At 43.8% G+C, this 18,187-nt stretch overlaps 2 protein-coding genes across 2 annotated transcripts in view; one reads left to right on the top strand and one right to left on the bottom strand.

Moving 5' to 3' along the window:
- Window positions 1-18,187, bottom strand: part of GCNT2 (glucosaminyl (N-acetyl) transferase 2 (I blood group)) — a 71,902-nt gene that overhangs the window by 49,281 nt on the left and 4,434 nt on the right. The gene's annotated exons all lie outside the window — the stretch shown is intronic.
- Window positions 4,298-18,187, top strand: part of TFAP2A (transcription factor AP-2 alpha) — a 75,437-nt gene continuing 61,547 nt past the window's right edge. The window contains exon 1 of the mRNA XM_030552382.1: window positions 4,298-4,413. Coding sequence (XP_030408242.1) covers window positions 4,351-4,413 — 63 coding nt within the window. The 5' untranslated portion in view covers window positions 4,298-4,350. The remainder of the gene's footprint in view (window positions 4,414-18,187) is intronic.

Raw genomic sequence — 18,187 nt, 5'->3', positions numbered from 1 at the left:
TGTATTATGGGAATATGTAAAAAACTTTTCCTTATCCACTTTCTCCACATCACTCATGATTTTATATACCTCTATCATATCCCCCCTTAGTCTCCTCTTTTTTGAGCTGGAGAGTCCTAGCCTCTTTAATCTTTCCTCATAGGGGACCGTCTCCAACCCCCTAATCATTTTAGTTGCCCTTTTCTGAACCTTTTCTAGTGCTAGACTATCTTTTTTGAGATGAGCCGACCATATCTGTACACAGTATTCGAGATGTGGACGTACCATCGATTTATATAAGGGCAATAATATATTCTCAGTCTTATTCTCTATCTCCTTTTTAATGATTCCTAACATCCTGTTTGATTTTTTGACTGCCTCTGCGCACTGCGTGGACATCTTCAGAGAACTATTCACGATGACTCCAAGATCTTTTTCCTGTCTCGTTATAGCTAAATTAGCCACCATCATATTGTATGTATAGTTGGGGTTATTTTTTCCCATGTGCATCACTTTACGTTTATCCACATTAAATTTCATTGGCCACAACAAAATGGCAAATCACTTAGTTTTGTGAGATTTTTTTGAAATTCTTCACAGTCTGCTTTGGTCTTAATTATCTTGAGCAGTTTTGTATCGTCTGCAAACTTTGCCACCTCACTGTTTACCCCTTTCTCCAAATTGTTTATGAGATAAATAGGCAAAGCTTCCCCCCCCCCAATATGATATAATAACTCAAATGGGACTCTTGCCTGCATAATGGCTTTAAAATGTATATTTCAACTGACATCAGTGGGTGCTGTGAGTGTTCAGCACATCTGAAATTCAGGCCAGTTCTGTAATTGCCTAACCTATGGATTTAGGTGTCACAGTTTGCATAGGCATTAATGACTGTAACAGGGGTAAGGCTGTTGAGAACCTGGACCAATGCCTGAGAGCACAGGCACTGCAGCACCCTCCGTGCAGTCTACTCTCCTCTGTGCCAGTTTGAAGTGTGTGGAGGAGGCAGAGAGGCAGGATCATACTCTCACACTCCTATATTCCCTCTGGGGAGATTCACACCACTGTAGGCTTCAGCCTGGTAATATCTTTTTGCTCAATGAATGCAAGGGCTGGGACTGTCCTCCTGAGCCCTGTGTGTGTCTTCCCTGAACATACCTCTCATGTTTTATAATGACATATACTCCTCCCTGGACTGAAAATTGCTAAGTACTTATCAGTACTGGTGTTAGCATGTCAGGATCCTGGGCTAAGGCAGGCAGGACTACAGGCAGGAGCATGGAAGCCAGGAACTGAAGTGAAACCAGGGGTCAGAGGTAGTATCAGCTGAGAGTAAAGATGATGGTCAGAGATAGTCAGGAAACAGGCCAAGGGCCAATACCATGTTGCAGTTCCAGGGGTCAACAGGGTATCAGAGACATATCGATAGCAGGAGTTCAGAAGCAGGACCATCATGGCAGCTAGCTAGGAATCCATATTGTTACTGGACACTTCCTGATACACCCCAGGGGCTTATGTAGGACCAAGGAGCTAATCAGGAATTACTAAAACAACTGTTAATCAGATCATTCAAAGCAGAGCATCCCATGGTGTACAACCTCTGTAGATTGTGGGTCATAGAGTACAGTCATGTTATGGCTGGTAGCAGTGGGGACTGTTGGTTTCCTGCTGATGTTTTGCAGACCCTGGTTCAAGTCCCCTTGATTCTTACCTAATGTGCAACAGGTATACATCCTTTCAGCATGTGAAACAAATGACTCAGAGGAAGATGACTGCTATGAAGCCTCTGGACTAAAGTTCCAGCTGGTGTACATACCTCCTTCAACATCAGTTTGCATCAGCTGAGGATTTGGCTCTCTATGCCTGCACATTCATCTCGGTAAAATAAACTGACACATGAGTACATATAGCTATATAGATACTCTGAAGGGTAGGGATAGGATACAGAGGGACCTAGACAAATTAGAGGACTGGGCCAAAAGAAATCTGATGAGTATCAACAAGGACAAGTGCAGAGTCCTGCACTTAGGACGGAAGAATCCCATTCACTGTTACAGACTACGGACTGAATGGCTAGGAAGTAGTTCTGCAGAAAAGAACCTAGGGGTTACAGTGGATGAGAAGCTGGATATGAGTCAACAATGTGCCCTTTTTGCCAAGAAGGCTAACAGCATTTTGGGCTGTATAAGTAGGGGCATTGCGAGCAGATCAAGGGACGTGATTATTCCCCTCTATTCAACATTGGTGAGGCCTCATCTAGAGTACTGTGTCCAGTTTTAGGCCCCACACTACGAGAAGGATTTGGAAAAATTGGAAAGAGTCCAGCGGAGGGCAATAAAAATGATTAGGGGGCTGGAGCACATGACTTATGAGGAGAGGCTGAGGGAACTGGGATTGTTTAGTCTGCAGAAGAGAAGAATGAGCGGGGATTTGATAGCTGCATTCAACCACCTGAAAGGGGGTTCCAGAGAGGATGGATCTAGATTGTTCTCAGTGGTACCTGATGACAGAACAAGGAGTAATGGTCTCAAGTTGCAGTGCAGGAGGTTTAGGTTGAATATTAAGAAAAACTTTTTCACTTGGAGAGTCGTGAAGCACTGGAATGGGTTACCTAGGGAAGTGGTGGAATCTCCTTCCTTAGAGGTTTTTAAGGTCAGGCTTGTCATAGCCCTGACTGGGATGATTTAGTTGGGGATTGGTCCTGCTTTGAGCAGGGGGTTAGACTGATGACCTCGTGAGGTCCCTTCCAGCCCTGATATTCTATGATAAAACATTGCCCTCTGCTGGCTATAAAATCAGACCTGCTTAAGTGTTCATAAATTCTGCACAGGGAGTGTCTTATGGTAAGTAGCACATCCCCTTGTATATTCACTTTTTATTTTTTAGTCTCTCACAAACTGCAGTGATAACTTCCTAATCTGTCCCTATTTTATACAAATGACAGCTTTGTTTTAAATAGAATAAAATAAACTAGTTCAACTAATAAGCAATTCACTGTATACTCTTGATCTTTTACAAATTTCACTTAATATTACTTGGCACTTAGTTACTGTACCTTGTACAGTAGGTAGAACATTCTAACTAATTTCGTATCAATGATGTGAGTTAGGTAAGCATTACTGTCCAAAATTTTAAAATGTAGGTGTCTACAGTTAGGCATCCAAGCTTAAAAATGCAAATGCTGTTGCGGTGCTACTTTCCACCTTGTGCAGTTGTTTACATCTGTGTAAAGAGGGTGTAAAATGCTGCTGTTGTGATTCTGCAGCATTTAACACCCACTTCACACAGGTGTAAATGGCTGCACAAGGGACAAAGTAGTAGAGAATCTGACATTTTGTCTATTAATTCTAGGTTATAAATGGAGAAAGGGGACTTCACTACTATTGCTAGAGCTGACCAGAAAACAAGAATTCAATTTTTTTGAAAAATTTGGAGCTTTGGAATTTATTTTTGTTCTTCATCGGCACAAAAATGACTTTTTTTGGGGGGGAGGTTGGAAAAAGCAGAGACCACTCCAGAACTGCCAATTGTCCTATTGCTAGGGTTTTCAGCTCATTCAAGTCTCTCCTCTGAAACAGGAAGTACCCTAATCAGCAGGCTAGAGGGTCAGTCTCATAAGCTCTTCTGTTTGGAACTGATCCACTTTGTATCAACAAATATTCATTGGAGACAGAAAGAGAAACTGACTTGACAGTCTGGTGGTTGGGGGGCTTCTCTGGGATGTAGCAGACCTGTGTGCAAGTCCCTCCTCTGAATCAGGAAGAGTGGGGACTTGAATCTGCATCCCCCAGGAATGTGCCCTAAGCACCCGGCTCTGGACCTCTTGGAGGGGGGCATGTTTAGTTTTAACTAGAGATTTCCTTGTAGACGTGAGAAGCAAAACAAATACATTTCTGAGAAAAGGTTTGGTTTTGACTGACATTTTCTGACCAAAAATGAAAAAAGTTTTGTTTGAAAAATTCCTGACCAGCTCTAATCCTTTCACCAATTTTAAACCAAAGGAATTCTATTGAACTCACTGGGGAAAGTGCTTATTTACACTGGTGCAAGTGAGATTAGAATCTGCCCCTACACATCTTATTCTTGAGTGTTTCTTTGTTCCCTCATTCTTTGCTGCAGAAAATCATAATATACCCCATAATTCTTGAAGAGGAGCGTATGAGAGGCCTGTTTCAGCAATCAGTAGATTGCAGCTGTCTCTGTATGAAATTGCCTAGCTGTGGTATTTTGACATCCTTCTATTTAAAGTTATTGAGCATTTCCTGACATGCAGCTTTCCTCTCTCTGCAGGCGTTACCAGTTGTGAACCTCAGTGGTGCCCATCATGACATCCTGTTGACATAATACACATGTTCTCCTGACTTACAAAAGATGACCCAGACAGCTGCATATGCTGATTTCACAGCAGAAAGTCATCTCACTAGGCAGGAGCAGGTAAAACAAATTCCCCTGAGCTCATTCCAAGAGCCCAACTAAAAGGTAGGCAATTTGGAAGAATGGAATCTTTGCACTTTTGAATAGGCAGCACTGTGCAGCTGTATAAACATGACGACAACTCAGGGCCACATCCAACCCTAGAAGTTTCCATATTGCAATAAATTTGCCCCTATGTCAGGTTTTATGGTTGCAGCTCCATTTCAGAAAGGACTTTACCTTTGCTTTTGATTTAATCCACACAGGTGAGAAAGGCAATCCCTCAGCAAGTACTGAAGTAAAGCAAAAGAAGAAATAATGTTGAAATTAAAATGATAGTCACATCCTCAGCTGGTATAAATTGGTGTCACTCAAATGACATCAACGGAACCCCACCAATATGCACTAGTTGAAGTTCTGACCCATTATAACTTTAGGTGCTCAGAAAATGTTTCTGCTACAACAGCGCCCAACATCAAGGTCAAAGTCTAAAGAAATCTCCGTATCACGGTGATGCTTGCTAAGTATAAAGACCAACAAACAGAGCACAGCACAATCCTGCATCTTTATCATTCCTCCTGTCCTGCAGGAGGTCCAAGATTGTGTTTTTTAACAAGAATTCATTGTTAGTTAGTGGAAGTCACCTTGTGTGATAAATAGGATTTTAAATCTACAGGACTTTGCTCTGGGAATAATGTGTGTAAATATGAGTTAAGAAGGCAATGTGATTCTTGTGGAGAGATTGGTGGTGAGGGTGAGATCTCCTGGGGGGAAGTCTGGGGGTGTGTGAGAGATACAACCTTTGTGTATGCAAAGAATCAAACCTATCCACCCTGCACCACCCCATCTCCAAATCCTTGCAGAACACGGATGCATAGGGAGCTCCTGTAGAACCGGGATCCACAATGTGCAAGGGGCTTTTATCTCTGGAATAGGCTCTTAGAATCCTGCTCCCCCTTCCACTGCAAGAGATTCCTCTACCTGCCTAGGATGGGGAAGACATTCTCCATTACTTTTCTGAATGGGACTGAGTCCCAAAAGGGCAAATTCTGCTCTTGGGAATGCAGATACAACTGCCACTAACTTCAGTAGTAGTGGCACCAGACTGTTGTGGCCAGAATTTGGCGCCAGCATAAGATATATAAAAACTCTACCCTAAAATGGAGTTTTAGTTGGTTTAACTATGAAAGTGGAGTTGTTCAGGGGCAGGAGAAGTGACAAACTGAATGAAGAGAAGGCAAAACTAATCACATGAAAATAGGTAATAAAATAAATACATCTACTGGATTGTAATGAACTCAAAGGCAATAAACAGAGTTAGAAAGTAATGTCTTGTTACAGGGCTAGCTGCATCTCTGACCCCTTTTCTGGCTTCTCTGACTATATCCTTCTCTTGCCTTCACCTCTCCCAGGTCTGGTCTACACTACGAGTTTATCTCAAATTTAGTAGCATTAAATCAACTTAACCCTGCACCCGTCCATACAACGAAGCCCTTTACTTCAATATAAAGGGCTCTTAAAATCGATTTCTGTAATCCTCCCTGACGAGGGGAGTAGCGCTTATCGGCACTGCCATTTCGAATTAGGGTTAGTGTGGCTGCAATTTGACGGTATTGGCCTCCGGGAGCTATCCCGCAGTGCACCATTGTGACCGTTCTGGACAGCAATCTGAATTCGGATGCACTGGCCAGGTAGACAGGAAAAGCCCGTGAACTTTTGAATTTTATTTCCTGTTTGCCCAGTGTGGAGCGCTGATCAGCACAGGTGACCATGCAGTACCAGAATCAAAAAAGAGCTCCAGCATGGACCATACGGGAGATACTGAATCTGATCTCTGTATGGGGAGATGAATCTGTTCTAGCAGAACTGCATTCCAAAAGACGAAATGCCAAAACATTTGAAAAAATCTCCAAGGCTATGATGGACAGAGGCCACAACAGGGACTCAACAAAGTGCTGCGTGAAACTTAAGGAGCTGAGACAAGCGTACCAGAAAACCAAAGAATCAAATGGACGCTCATGGAGGGAGTGGCCACTGACAACTGTAGCTATCCCACAGTTCCCACACTCTCCAAAAACCATTTAAATTCTGGGCTGAGCTCCCAAAGCCTAAAGGGTCAAAAACATTGTCATGGGTGGTTCAGGGTATATGTCATCAGGCACTCCCCCTATCGCCTCTGTGAAAGCAAAGGGAAAAAAATCGTTTCTTGCCTTTTTTCACTGTCACCGTATGTCTACTGGATGCTGCTCACAGACGCGGTGCTGCAGCAGCATCCCCTTGCCTTGCCTCATGGATGGCAGACAGTGCAATATGACTGGTGTCCATCATCATCATCCTGTGGGTGCTCCTGGCTGGCCTTGGTGACGTCGGCCGGGGGCGCCTGGGCAAAAATGGGAAAGACTCCAGGTCATTCTATTCTTTAAGTTTTGTCTAATGGAGGTTCAGTCCTGCCTGGAATATCATGCCAGCTGGAATCTTCTGCCTCAGGCTGCTCTCCCAGTCAGCAGCACCACGCGGTCACTCCTACCCTAGCCTACCGCTTGCTACCAGGGCTCACAATCAGATACTTAGACTGCTACATTTTGCTGCAAATAAAAAAATTAAGCTGCCGTTTAGAATTGTCCCCCAACATTCATATCCTGGGACATTTTGTATTTTACCAGTGTCAACCAAAGGTCCACACACAAATGGAGATTCAGTCCTGCCTGTGCTTCTATCCTAGTGCTTATCACAGATTCTCATTTTCAGCTATAGGCTGAGCAAGTGCAGACTGGTGTTTCATTCTACTTTGCTGTAAAAAAACCGCCCTCCCCTCCCCACTTTGATCTCTGCTTGCAGAGGCAATAGTCAGTGTTGTTTCTTATTCATGCATTCATTATTACTTCATCACACAAATGGGGGGATAATTGCCATGGTAGCCCAGGAGGGTTGGGGGAGGAGGGAAGCAAAGGATGGGGTTGTTGCAGGGGCACCCCCTAGAATGGCATGCAGCTCATTATTTCTGCGGGATGTCTGGGGCTCTGAGTCGGAGTGGCAGTTTTCCTCTCTGGTTCTTTAGTAGGCTTGCCTGATATTCTAGGCAAGACTGACTCTCCATTAGACAAAACTTAAAGAAGAGAATGATGTGGGGAGTCATTCCCATTTTTGTCCAGGAGCCCCCAACCAGCACCACCGAGGCTGGCCAGGACCACCCATGACAGCAGCAGACGGCACAGTATGGCTGGTAACCATTTTTGCTAACTTGCAAAGGCAAGGGGATGCTGCTGTGTAGCACTGCAGTACCGCGTCTGTCAGCAGCATCCAGTAAACATAAGGTGACAGTGAAAAAAGACTGAATGGGCTCCATGGTTGCCGTGCTATGGCGTCTGCCCGGGCAATCCAGTGAAAAGGGCGCGAAATGATTATCTGCCGTTGCTTTCACGGAGGGAGAATTGACTGATGACATTTACCCATAACCACCCGCGTCAAATTTTTGGCCCCATTAGGCATTGGGATCTCAACCTAGAAGTCCAATGGGCGAAGGAGACTGTGGGAAGTATGGGATAGCTATGGGATAGCTACCCACAGTGTAATGCTCCGGAAGTCGACACTAGCCTTGGTACATGGACGCACACCACCAAATTAATGTGCTTAGTGTGGCCGCGTGCCCTCGACTTTATACAATCTGCTTCCAAAAATTGGTTTCTGTAAAATCGGAATAATCCTGTAGTGTAGACATAACCTCAGAGTGAAATTCTGCTGTTCTCTGACTCTTAGACCAGTCCCTGGGGTACAGTACCCTGTGTATATTGACCGTGTTTACCCAGAGGGTCCAACTGTAGTCAGTACATATGGTTCTTCCCTTTAGGGGCTTGTGAACAGAATGACCCAAAATAGCCTTCTTAAAACAAAATGTTGTTGAATGTTTGTAGTAGGAACAAAACATAGCACAAAAGATTGAAACCACCACCACCACCAACAACAAAAGATTTACATGCATGTTTTTCTTATACATCCTCCTCAAGAGGAGCCTGCTTTGTCTAAATTCCTCCAGCCCCTTAAAAGAAGGCTCTAGGGGGCCTGCGTCAAAAACTTGTGTCTCTACTTGAGGAAGTTTGTGTCGTTTTAAACCTTCCTAAGTCTTTTGACTTCCCCTTCCCCATCCCCCACCATGCACATGTGCACACACACCTTCACAAGGGACCCAGCGGGGAAATCTGTCTGGCAGGCCCAGCAAGGGGCTGAGCCAGGGCTCCAAAATGCATCGTCTCTTAGGTGTTTGCTGCAAAGTATAGATCTGTATCTATGTCCCCTTTCCTAGGCTCCTTTTCTGACAATCCTGCTATTTAATTAACTCAATATATGCATACAGTAAACATTAGAATAACTTGGTCAAGATACAATATTCATAAATTATTGCAGGCAGCTCCAAATCTGGCATAATAAGAAATGTCATTAAAATGGCAGCATTTTGCAATTATCATGCAATTTTCCTGATGTGATTTTTTTTTAAAAGCATGTCTGTGTGAAATGAGGAAGAAAAGGGTGTAAAACAGGCACATAAAAATATGGTCTCAGTCCAGCAAAGTACTTAATTATTTGAGTAATGTTGAGCATGTCAGTCATGTCAGAAAAGAAAAGGGGATATTTACATGCTTAAATCTTTTGCTTGATCAGGGCTTACTTGCCAATGTTTCCATGTTCCCTTCCTCTGCAAGAATGGAGGGAATTTAAGCATGGAAAATGATTCAGGGTAGCTGCATGTGGTGACCATTGGAAAAAGGGGAGACTCTGGGGAAAAATTGATGTCAGTGTCATGTCCTCTTCCAAGGCTAATCTCCATGTGAAAATATGGGATCAGCTAATGTAACTGGCTAGTGCACCTGAGAATTGCTCATATTCCTCTGTGTCTTGTAATCCATAGCTGAGGGTATGTCTACACTGGAGCTGGAAGTGTAATATAAATGAAAACAGAAGTGTAGCCATGGCATTAAGGGGACTAGATGTCCCAATTTTATAGGGACAGTCCCAATTTTGGGGCCTTTTTCTTATATAGACACCTATTACCCCCAACCCCTGTCCTGATTTTTTACACTAGCTATCTGGTCACCCTGCATGGCATTGTGGGCAGCAGTATGGGCTAACTGCTTGAGTAAGAACCAAGGGTTTCAGATAGGATTGTATGCAGGTGCTAGGTCATCCCACTTCTCACACCATTGTGACTACCGTTTATCCCAGGGGTGTGTCTACCCATGCTGAGAATTACACCTGCAGCTCTAGTATAGACATATCCTGAGGGAGACATGACTTCAGAGCCAATGGCAGTATGGCTATGATTCAGATGTGATGCTGTCACTTGGAGGGAAGGAAATTGTAGTGGAGTGCTGATAAAACTTCTGCCTATTGGGTGAGGGAATCCATTACTTTGGACCACAGCATAAGCTTTCACGTGTCCTCTCTTGGGTGAGACATCCTCATTTATGCTGTTTTTCTGATTTTTGTTTCATCATTCAGTCCTACAGTCAGACTATTGCCATCAAAATCAGATAGACATACACACTCTCGCATTTCTTGGTAGTCTAATACTATGGTGGCAAACTGTGAATGCTACCATATTTTGGATCCTTCCAGTTCCTGGAGGCACTGGGTCAAATCTTCAACTGCTGAAGTGATGCCAATTTACATTGGTTTCACAATGGCTAAGGACCTGAGAAAATCAGGGATGAGTCTAATATTTCACACTCATGTAGACATGATACGAAATCATATGTAGAATTCTTAAGATGATAGTGGGCACACAGCTTGTCTTAACGGGGTGGAAAAGATACTAGGTGGTTCAGCATGTTGCTGATGGGACAAAGAGCCTTTCACTTCCAGGTCAGGACAGAAGCATTAGGAGGAGAGATTGAGTCTTTCTTTAAAAACAACTGAAGTAGCTGCTAGAGCTGGCTGGAAAAAGCTGATAAAAATGGAAACAAATTTTAGAGAATCTTTTTTTTTCCCCAACATCCATTTCTCCTTCTTTGCCACATTTTCTGACCAGTTGCAGTGGGCATAATTTCAAAAATTAGTAAAGAGAACTGATGGTCTAGTGGTTAGGGAAGTAGCTTAGGAGACCTAGATTCAAGTCCCTGCTCTACCAGACATCCTGTGTGAGCTTGGGTGAGTCACTTAGTCTCTCTCTGTGCTTCCATTCCCCATTTGTAATATTTGGATAATAGTACTTCCCTACTTCACAGTGGAGCTGTGAAGATTAAAGACAATAAATACATTAAATTGTACTTAGAAGGCCTCTGTGCTGTGTGGTCATGGATTCAAATAGCAGGTCCCCCTCCTCCTGCTGGCTTGGCTGAGAAAGCTGTGCTCCCCCACGGTTCCCATCTCTCCTTGGCTAGCATCATGTGGCTCCTCAGCCTGTTTCAAGTTATTGCAGCCACTGTGTATGGGATTGGTGTTTGTAACAAGGCATGCTGGCCTCTTAAAGACAAGCTGCATATACACCACTGTCCTATTCTTGTTTCAGCTGAGAGCTAAGGGGGTTATAGTTCCCAATAAGGTTGCCACTTGGCTAGTTTTTAACCAGTCCAGCCAATTTTGTTGTGCCTTGCTGTTGGAAATGTGCCTTTTTATCCCCTATGACACCAATGCTTTCTCTGTAAACTGTAGTGTGCCCATGCAGTGGCAGCTGTGCAGCATGTAACTTCTGGCAAGTGCATGGTTGGGAGTGGTGCATGGCCAGCTTGTCGCCTGGGTCCTGCTCTGTGTGCCAGGTCTTCAACCTGCTGAAGCTGTGGCGGCTCCTCTTGGCACTGGGGATTGGGAAGGAGAACGGACCTGAGGCTCACCAACAAGGAGGGGAAAGAAGCGGGCCTGGGATGCGAGAGGTAGAGGCTCCTGAAAGAGGATGGTAGGGGGGCTCCCTTGAGGGCTGAGGCTCCTGCAGGGAGGCATAGGAGGCCATTGAAAGGTAAAAGGCAAAGAGGCCTTGAACTGCCCCCACCTGCATCACCATGAAGGGAGCTGAGGGAGGTCAGGCTTCTTGGAAGGGCATCTGAGAGGGGAAGAGGAGGGTCAGGCTTGTAGGGTCCCTGGTCGGGAGGTAGTGGCTGTTTTTCCTAAGTCTTGGAGTCAGACATGGCAACCCTATTGCCAGAGGTACCATGGGAATTAGGGTGTACTGGAAAGGAGGCAGAGATATACATTTATTCTTTTTTTCTCATGTGAGGAGGTCGTCTGTGGTGAGCAGTGGTAGTGGTGGTGTCTCCCATGTGGAATGACTGCAGGAACTGGAATTATGAACTGTAAGTTCCCTAGTGAGGAACATGGAAGGAGGCTGTGTGGTGACCATGACTATTGGGGTTCTGTGAACAGTGGGGCAAAAAGGAATGTCTGGAAGGGACTATGTGGAATTGTTGATCAGGTTAGGGAATCTTAAAGGAGGAGCAAGTGAGGGAGACACCTTGGGCAAGATGATGTAAATGGGAATTCATCTAGCTGCTCATGTAAGAACATAAGAATGGCCAAACTGGGTCAGATCAATGGTCCATCTAGCCCAATATCCTGTCTTCCAACAGTGGCCTGTCTGCCTTTCTTGGGGAGCTCAAGGCCAGAGCTTCTGGCAGAGAGTGGGGGGAATTTCTCTGTGTTTTCTGCAGCAAGGGGCCTTGAGAGATGGGAAGAAGATTACTTAGGAGGTTTGATTCTTTTGAATTTCTACAGTATGCTGGCAGGGGCAGAGATTTGGTTAAATTAACATGTCTGTGAGAGAAATTGAGGCAGCTTTCACATGCAGACAAGGCAAGTCACTGCAGTGATGTCTTATAAATAATTACTATCAACAACCACAGTAAGAGGCATAGTAACAGGCCAAGTGGTGCCACTTTAATGCTCTTTACATATCAGTCAGGGTGGTTGGTGGAATGTGGCATTTACAAGTAATCTGTAAAGTATTTAATTACTGTGCTAGGTCTGCAAAGGCTTAAATTTGTGTTCATATCTCTCTGAAAATGGATGCATCCAAAAAAAATAGTTGTGTCCATTTCCTAGGGATGGGGCTAGGCAACACTTAGACCCTGACTAATTTGAACACCTGGTAGGACTGTGGATAACCACCTTGTTCATTACATGCTTGAGTATGTACCCAGGGTCCCAGGTGGGCTTGTACAGCCCATGCTGTCACGGCTTCACTGCTACTGTTACTCAAACTAGCTAGATCAAAGCTAACTCAGGTATGTCTACATGTGCTGCAGTGACACCTCAAATTGCAGTGTAGACGTTCCCTTGGTTTGGAGGAGCTAGAAGGAAGTTTAGTTCTGCCTGTGTGTGCTGGAGTTGTTACTTGCAGTGTCCCAGTAATTCCTTTGGTTTCCATAAGCAAGTACTACAACTGGTAGCAGTGGCTTCAAGATGGTGAAAGCACTTTTGTCTGAGAAGAAATGTCATGCAGATGAGACTGGAATCTGAGTGCTTAGCTGATGGTCTCTGCAAATGAGTGCACCACTTAGAAAGCAGCATAATACCTAGCAATGTTCTTAGATGGCAATGCCGAATCCTATTACCAGTAGCTTCTCAGTGGGGATCATGGATATTGCAGACAGTTATGCAAACACTTATATGACCGCTATGAGGGGAATTGGCCCTTTTGAAATCCCGGAAGGAATGGCAAGCCAGGATATGTCAGGAAGGGGAACCCCTACCATGGCCGGCTTCAGGCACCAGTGAAGGAAGAAGGTGCCTGGGGCGGCACGTCCAGGTGTTCAGCTGCACTTCGGTGGCAGCTCAAGTGCTCTGCTTTAGCCTTTGGCAGCAATTTGATGGTGGGTCCTTCACTCTGTTTCTTCCTTGGTGGCACTTTGGCGGCAGGTCATTCAGGTTGTTTTTTTTTTCCTTCACTGCTTGGGGCAAAAAAAAAGCTGGAGCCAGCCCTGACCCCTTCAGAGTTACTTGTGTGCATTAAAGAGATTGTTTGATTGGGCTTTCTGCTGATGGTTTGAGTGAAGCAGAATGTGCTGTGCCAAATCAGGAACTGGCAATGCAACGAGGGGGTCTACGCCCAGCCATGAGAGAGTCCATGTGAAAAGTCAGTTTATAAATAGTGGAACAGGGGACCTTCATAACCTTCCGGTGAAGGAGGAAAACAGACTGGACAAACTTATAGAACATAGCATAGGCAGAGTTTTAAAAGTAAAGTAGAAATTGAGGTTTCCTTAAAGGTACCAGCTGTTAATTCCCAGGCCCAGGGTGACTCCTTTAGAGCAGATATAGCTCTGCAAAGAGGTAAAGCAGATATAGCTCTGCAAAGAGTAAGTGGCTAAAAAATTGGAGAGGTTCATGAGTCAGATGAGAAAGATTGTTTCCTGAGTGGGTCCCAGGACAGATGACATTTGCAGATGGCACAGAGACAAAGGCCACTGGGGTGCAATTGCCCAAGCAGAAGGAAGCCACACTAGGGAAACTAGAAGTTGCTGATGCAGCAGAGTCACCATCAGCAACAATTAGAATGGCCCATGTGAAGAGTTGCTCAGATACCTGGTACTGTGTGTCTGGAGTAGACATCAGTGACTAGCAAACCACAATCCCATTTGATTCAGGATCTGAAATAAGTCTGATCCATGGAGAACACCCAGTGCAGAAAGGGAAAAAAATGTATACTGCAGGAGTTCAGTTGGTGACTATTCATCATCATCCACTGCAGACAACAGGAGAAATCCACCTCCCACTGAAAATTAGGTCTCTGCATACTATATGGATTTTTGTTGTGGTGACCAGTATTTCTAGTGCTGTTGTACTGGGAGCGGATATCAGCTGAGGGAAACACAAAAGCTCTTTGGGATTAATAGAATCAACTTGTACCCCTGCTGGATGTGGGTGGGTGGATGTGCAGATCCTCCACAGGGCAGGAGGAAGCACAACTGTTGGAAGGGAGAGAGCTTAGAGCTGCCTCTACCATGCTGAAAAAGTGACAAATGAAATGCTCCCTGTGGTAGCTCAGAATAAAGTTGTGGTGAAGTCAGGTCATCACGCAATAATATCCCTAAAGGTAAAGGCTGCTACATTGAATCTGTAGAAGCTTTTGATTCTGTAAAGATCCATTCAGGATTGCTGTTTAGCAGGACTCTGTTTCAAGCTGGACCAGAGGGGGAGTTCTGGGTAAGAGCAACTAATGTTACTGACCACAAGGTGCAATTAGTGAAAAATAAGATTGTGTGGACACTGTCCAATGTGACTGGTGCCTTGAAGCCTCTCACTGGGGCAGAGGTCAACAGCAGTGAAGCAGCCCAGTCAGTAGAAGAGCTAGGGGCTGATTTGACAGAAGCATCCACAGAAGGCATCAAAAGGAAGCAACTAGAACAGCTGCTCTTACAGAATGCTGGTATGTTCTCCATTAATGATGTGTCTCTGTCTGGATTTACATAACACTGCCCTCTAGTGGATATGAAATCAGACCTACTCAAGCAATTTGTGAGTTCCACACAGTGAGTGTCATATAGCAAGTCGCATGTACCATTCTGAAATTGGGCTTTCACCTTTTTATTTTTAGTCTTACAAACAGCAATGATAACATTCTAATCTATCCCTATACAAACAAATTACAGATTATGTTTTCTTTTAAGAGCTGTCTGGCAGGTAAAAAGAATAAACTAAACTAGTTCAACTTGTAGAACATTCATTGTATATACTTGATTTTTTTCAAAATGTCACTTAATGTTACTTAGCACTTAAAATGTTTAAGGAACTGAACAAACACTAACTACACCTCTACCCCGATATAACATGACCCGATATAACATGAATTTGGATATAACGCAGTAAAGCAGTGCTGGGGGGGGGGGGGTTGCATACTCCAGCAGATCAAAGCAAGTTCGATATAACACGGTTTCACCTTTAACGCGGTAAGATTTTTTGGCTCCCAAGGACAGTGTTATATTGGGGTAGAGGTGTAATTAACTTCACATCAACCATATGAGTCAGGTAAGCGCTATTGGCCTGACTTTTAAAATTTGGGTGCCTAAAGTTAGGTGTCCAAGTTTAAAAATTCAGGGCGTGATGTTGCACTGTTTTTTACCTTGTGCAGTAATTTGAACTATGACAACTGAATGTGAAATGTTATTATGCAGATGTGAATGACCCCACAAGGAACAAAGCAGTGGAGAATCTGACCTTTTGGCCATTAAATTGTATTTTATATATGAGGAAATGGAGAAATGAACTTTTCTGAGAGAGGACTCTCCATTTGTGACCATACATTCAACTGTGAAAAGTTTCAGTTTTGACAAATGAACATTTTCTGACAAAAAAGTCAAAAAGTTCCAGACCAGCTCTAATTACCTCTTACCAAAGGAACTCCGTTGAACTCATAGGGAATACTGCGTATTTACACTGGTGTAAGTAAGACCTGAAGCTGGCCCTACACATCTTATTCATGACCTTTCCTTAGTGTAGCAGAGAATGAGGAAACAAAGTAGTAATGTACCCCATAGCTCTTGAAGAGGAACCTATGTGATCTCTGTTTCAGCAACTAGAACACAGTTCTCTCTATAGGAAAGTGCCCAGCTGTGATATTTTGACATGCATATATTTGAAGTTATTGAGCATTTCCTTTTGCACAGCTTTCCTCTCTCCCTACTCATTACTAGTTGTGAACATGCACGGGTGATCATCATGGGTTCTATCCAGTTGACATAATATACATGTTCTTCTGAGGCACACAAGATTACCCATACAAAACAGCTGCATATGCTGACTGATATAGCTGAGGAAAGTCATCCCACTAGGCCAGAGCAGGTAAAAGAAGTTCCCCTGGTCTCGTTCCTAAGAGTCCAAATGCAATGTGAGCAGTTGGGCAAAGAGGAATTGTGCAGAATTGTGCAGCTAAAAGGACTGATTAGAGTTCATGGCCAGATCTGGGCCAAGCTGTTTCATTCATGTAGTAATACCTTTCACTACAAGAGGACCTTATCTCCCATTCTTCAGTACTTACACCCAAAATTCATTCGTTATAGGTCACTCACATTAAAATATAATGGTGTCTTTGTGCTGAATAGTTTTAACCTTTAAAAAACGTAAGTCCAATGGATACTTTTAAGACCTGATTCTCCACTGCCTTGCATTTTGTGTAGTCACTTCCACCTGTGCAAAGTGAGAGTTAAACTGCACTTCTGGTTAGATAGCAACACATTTTGAATTCACTTTTCACAACTGTAATGACTACTCAAGGTGAACCTAGTGCCATTGACTACACCATTAAAAAATCTGTTTGCTTTGTTTTGTTTTGTTAAGAGGGAATCTTTTGCATTTTAGTATCAGCTGAACAACAGGGTATTCAGGAAATAATGTCTTCCCCTATGCACAGCATTACACAACTTGTGCATTGGGACGGAGGGGGGCGGGGGGTGTTACTTGTAACTGTATGCAAAAAGTGACACCTAGGATAGCAGGAAAAAACATTTTACTCTTTTTTTCTCATGTAGCTTCCTTTCTGTGCACTTGGCAGTGCTTTGTGTACAGTCAATAGTCAACTTCACTGTGCAGGGTGTATTGAGACCAGTATTTGTGCAGGCACTTGAGGTTCTTCTCCTCTCATATATAAACATCAGAGCTTGATGTCTGGGTTCTGTAAGCAGAGGATGGCCTCTCTATCAAAGGAGGGGAGGTGTTGTAAATCACCCTCCAAATGTTGGATTGGGCACACTTAGTGATACTTCCCCAGAGTTATAGCATGAGGAGGAAACCGGGCCAAGCCAGTGCATAGTTGCAGCCACTCTGGATGAGCCAGGAAGTATCCTGTTAAGTCTGATTCTGATTTGATGATCAAGTAGACAACTTTTGAACACCCTAACTCAACTTAATAATGTTATCTTCATGTCATTTTGTGTGTGTGTAATCAAAGATATTCTGGAGCAATTCATGTAATGCCAAATTCATTCCTGTGCAGAGGCCCAGCACAAGGTTTGGGTACCATTGCAATCCCACCTAAGCTTCAAAATAGAGCTTAAAGAGAGGCTGAAGGGGTGCATAGGTCTTATACTGGCTCTCTGCACAGAAGCAATATCACCCACAGTTTTCCTTGCCATCGGTGTGGTTGAATTTGTGTATAGTGAAGTTTTGTATAGAAACAAAAAGTAGTTTCACTGGGCAAATTATTTTATGCTTGTTGAAAATCAAATTTGTGAATCAGAGTGAGGTGGGAGGGAAGTCAAAAGAGAAACTCCGCCTACCGCAACAGGCTTCGTTAGCTGAATCTGACCCTCATGAGCAACAGGGGTCAAAATCATAGAGGTGAAGGGTGAGGAAAGGGAGAAAGAGTAAGTACCAGATAGGGGTAGTAAGGAATCGCCAACAAGTTGATGGATGGACATCTACTATTCATTTTACTAGTGCCCCAGAAACTGATATAGCATTTATGCCATTACTGAGGGAGGTAGTACCTGAAGCAGAGTGGAGACAGCCAGACTCATCGCACAAGATCCTGGCTCAGGAAAGTAAAAAAGATAGCTTGAGAAAGTGTGCTGGGGTTACAAGCAGGGGGCAGTTGCTGCAAGTAAAGCTTATGCCTGTGGTAACTTTGGCACATTTGTAAGTCAAAATAAATATTAGCCAATGACATGCTTATATTCTCCACCACCACCCCATGATTACTTTACATTGCAGGTATTTGTGTCACATCATTCTGATTAACAGCAAAGCTGCCATCCAGCCAAAGAGAAAAGATCTGGAGGATGAGATAGAGTTTTCCAAATACCAGGTCCTGATGGGTGGAAGGAGGAATGAACTAAAGCAATAAGGCCCATCTACACTACAAGCCTAACCATGACAG

This window comes from Gopherus evgoodei, chromosome 2 (assembly GCF_007399415.2).
Source record: "Gopherus evgoodei ecotype Sinaloan lineage chromosome 2, rGopEvg1_v1.p, whole genome shotgun sequence".
NCBI lineage: Eukaryota > Metazoa > Chordata > Testudines > Testudinidae > Gopherus > Gopherus evgoodei.
The sequence above is the reverse complement of the archived record's forward strand: the minus strand, read 5'-3'. Positions and strand labels throughout refer to the sequence as shown.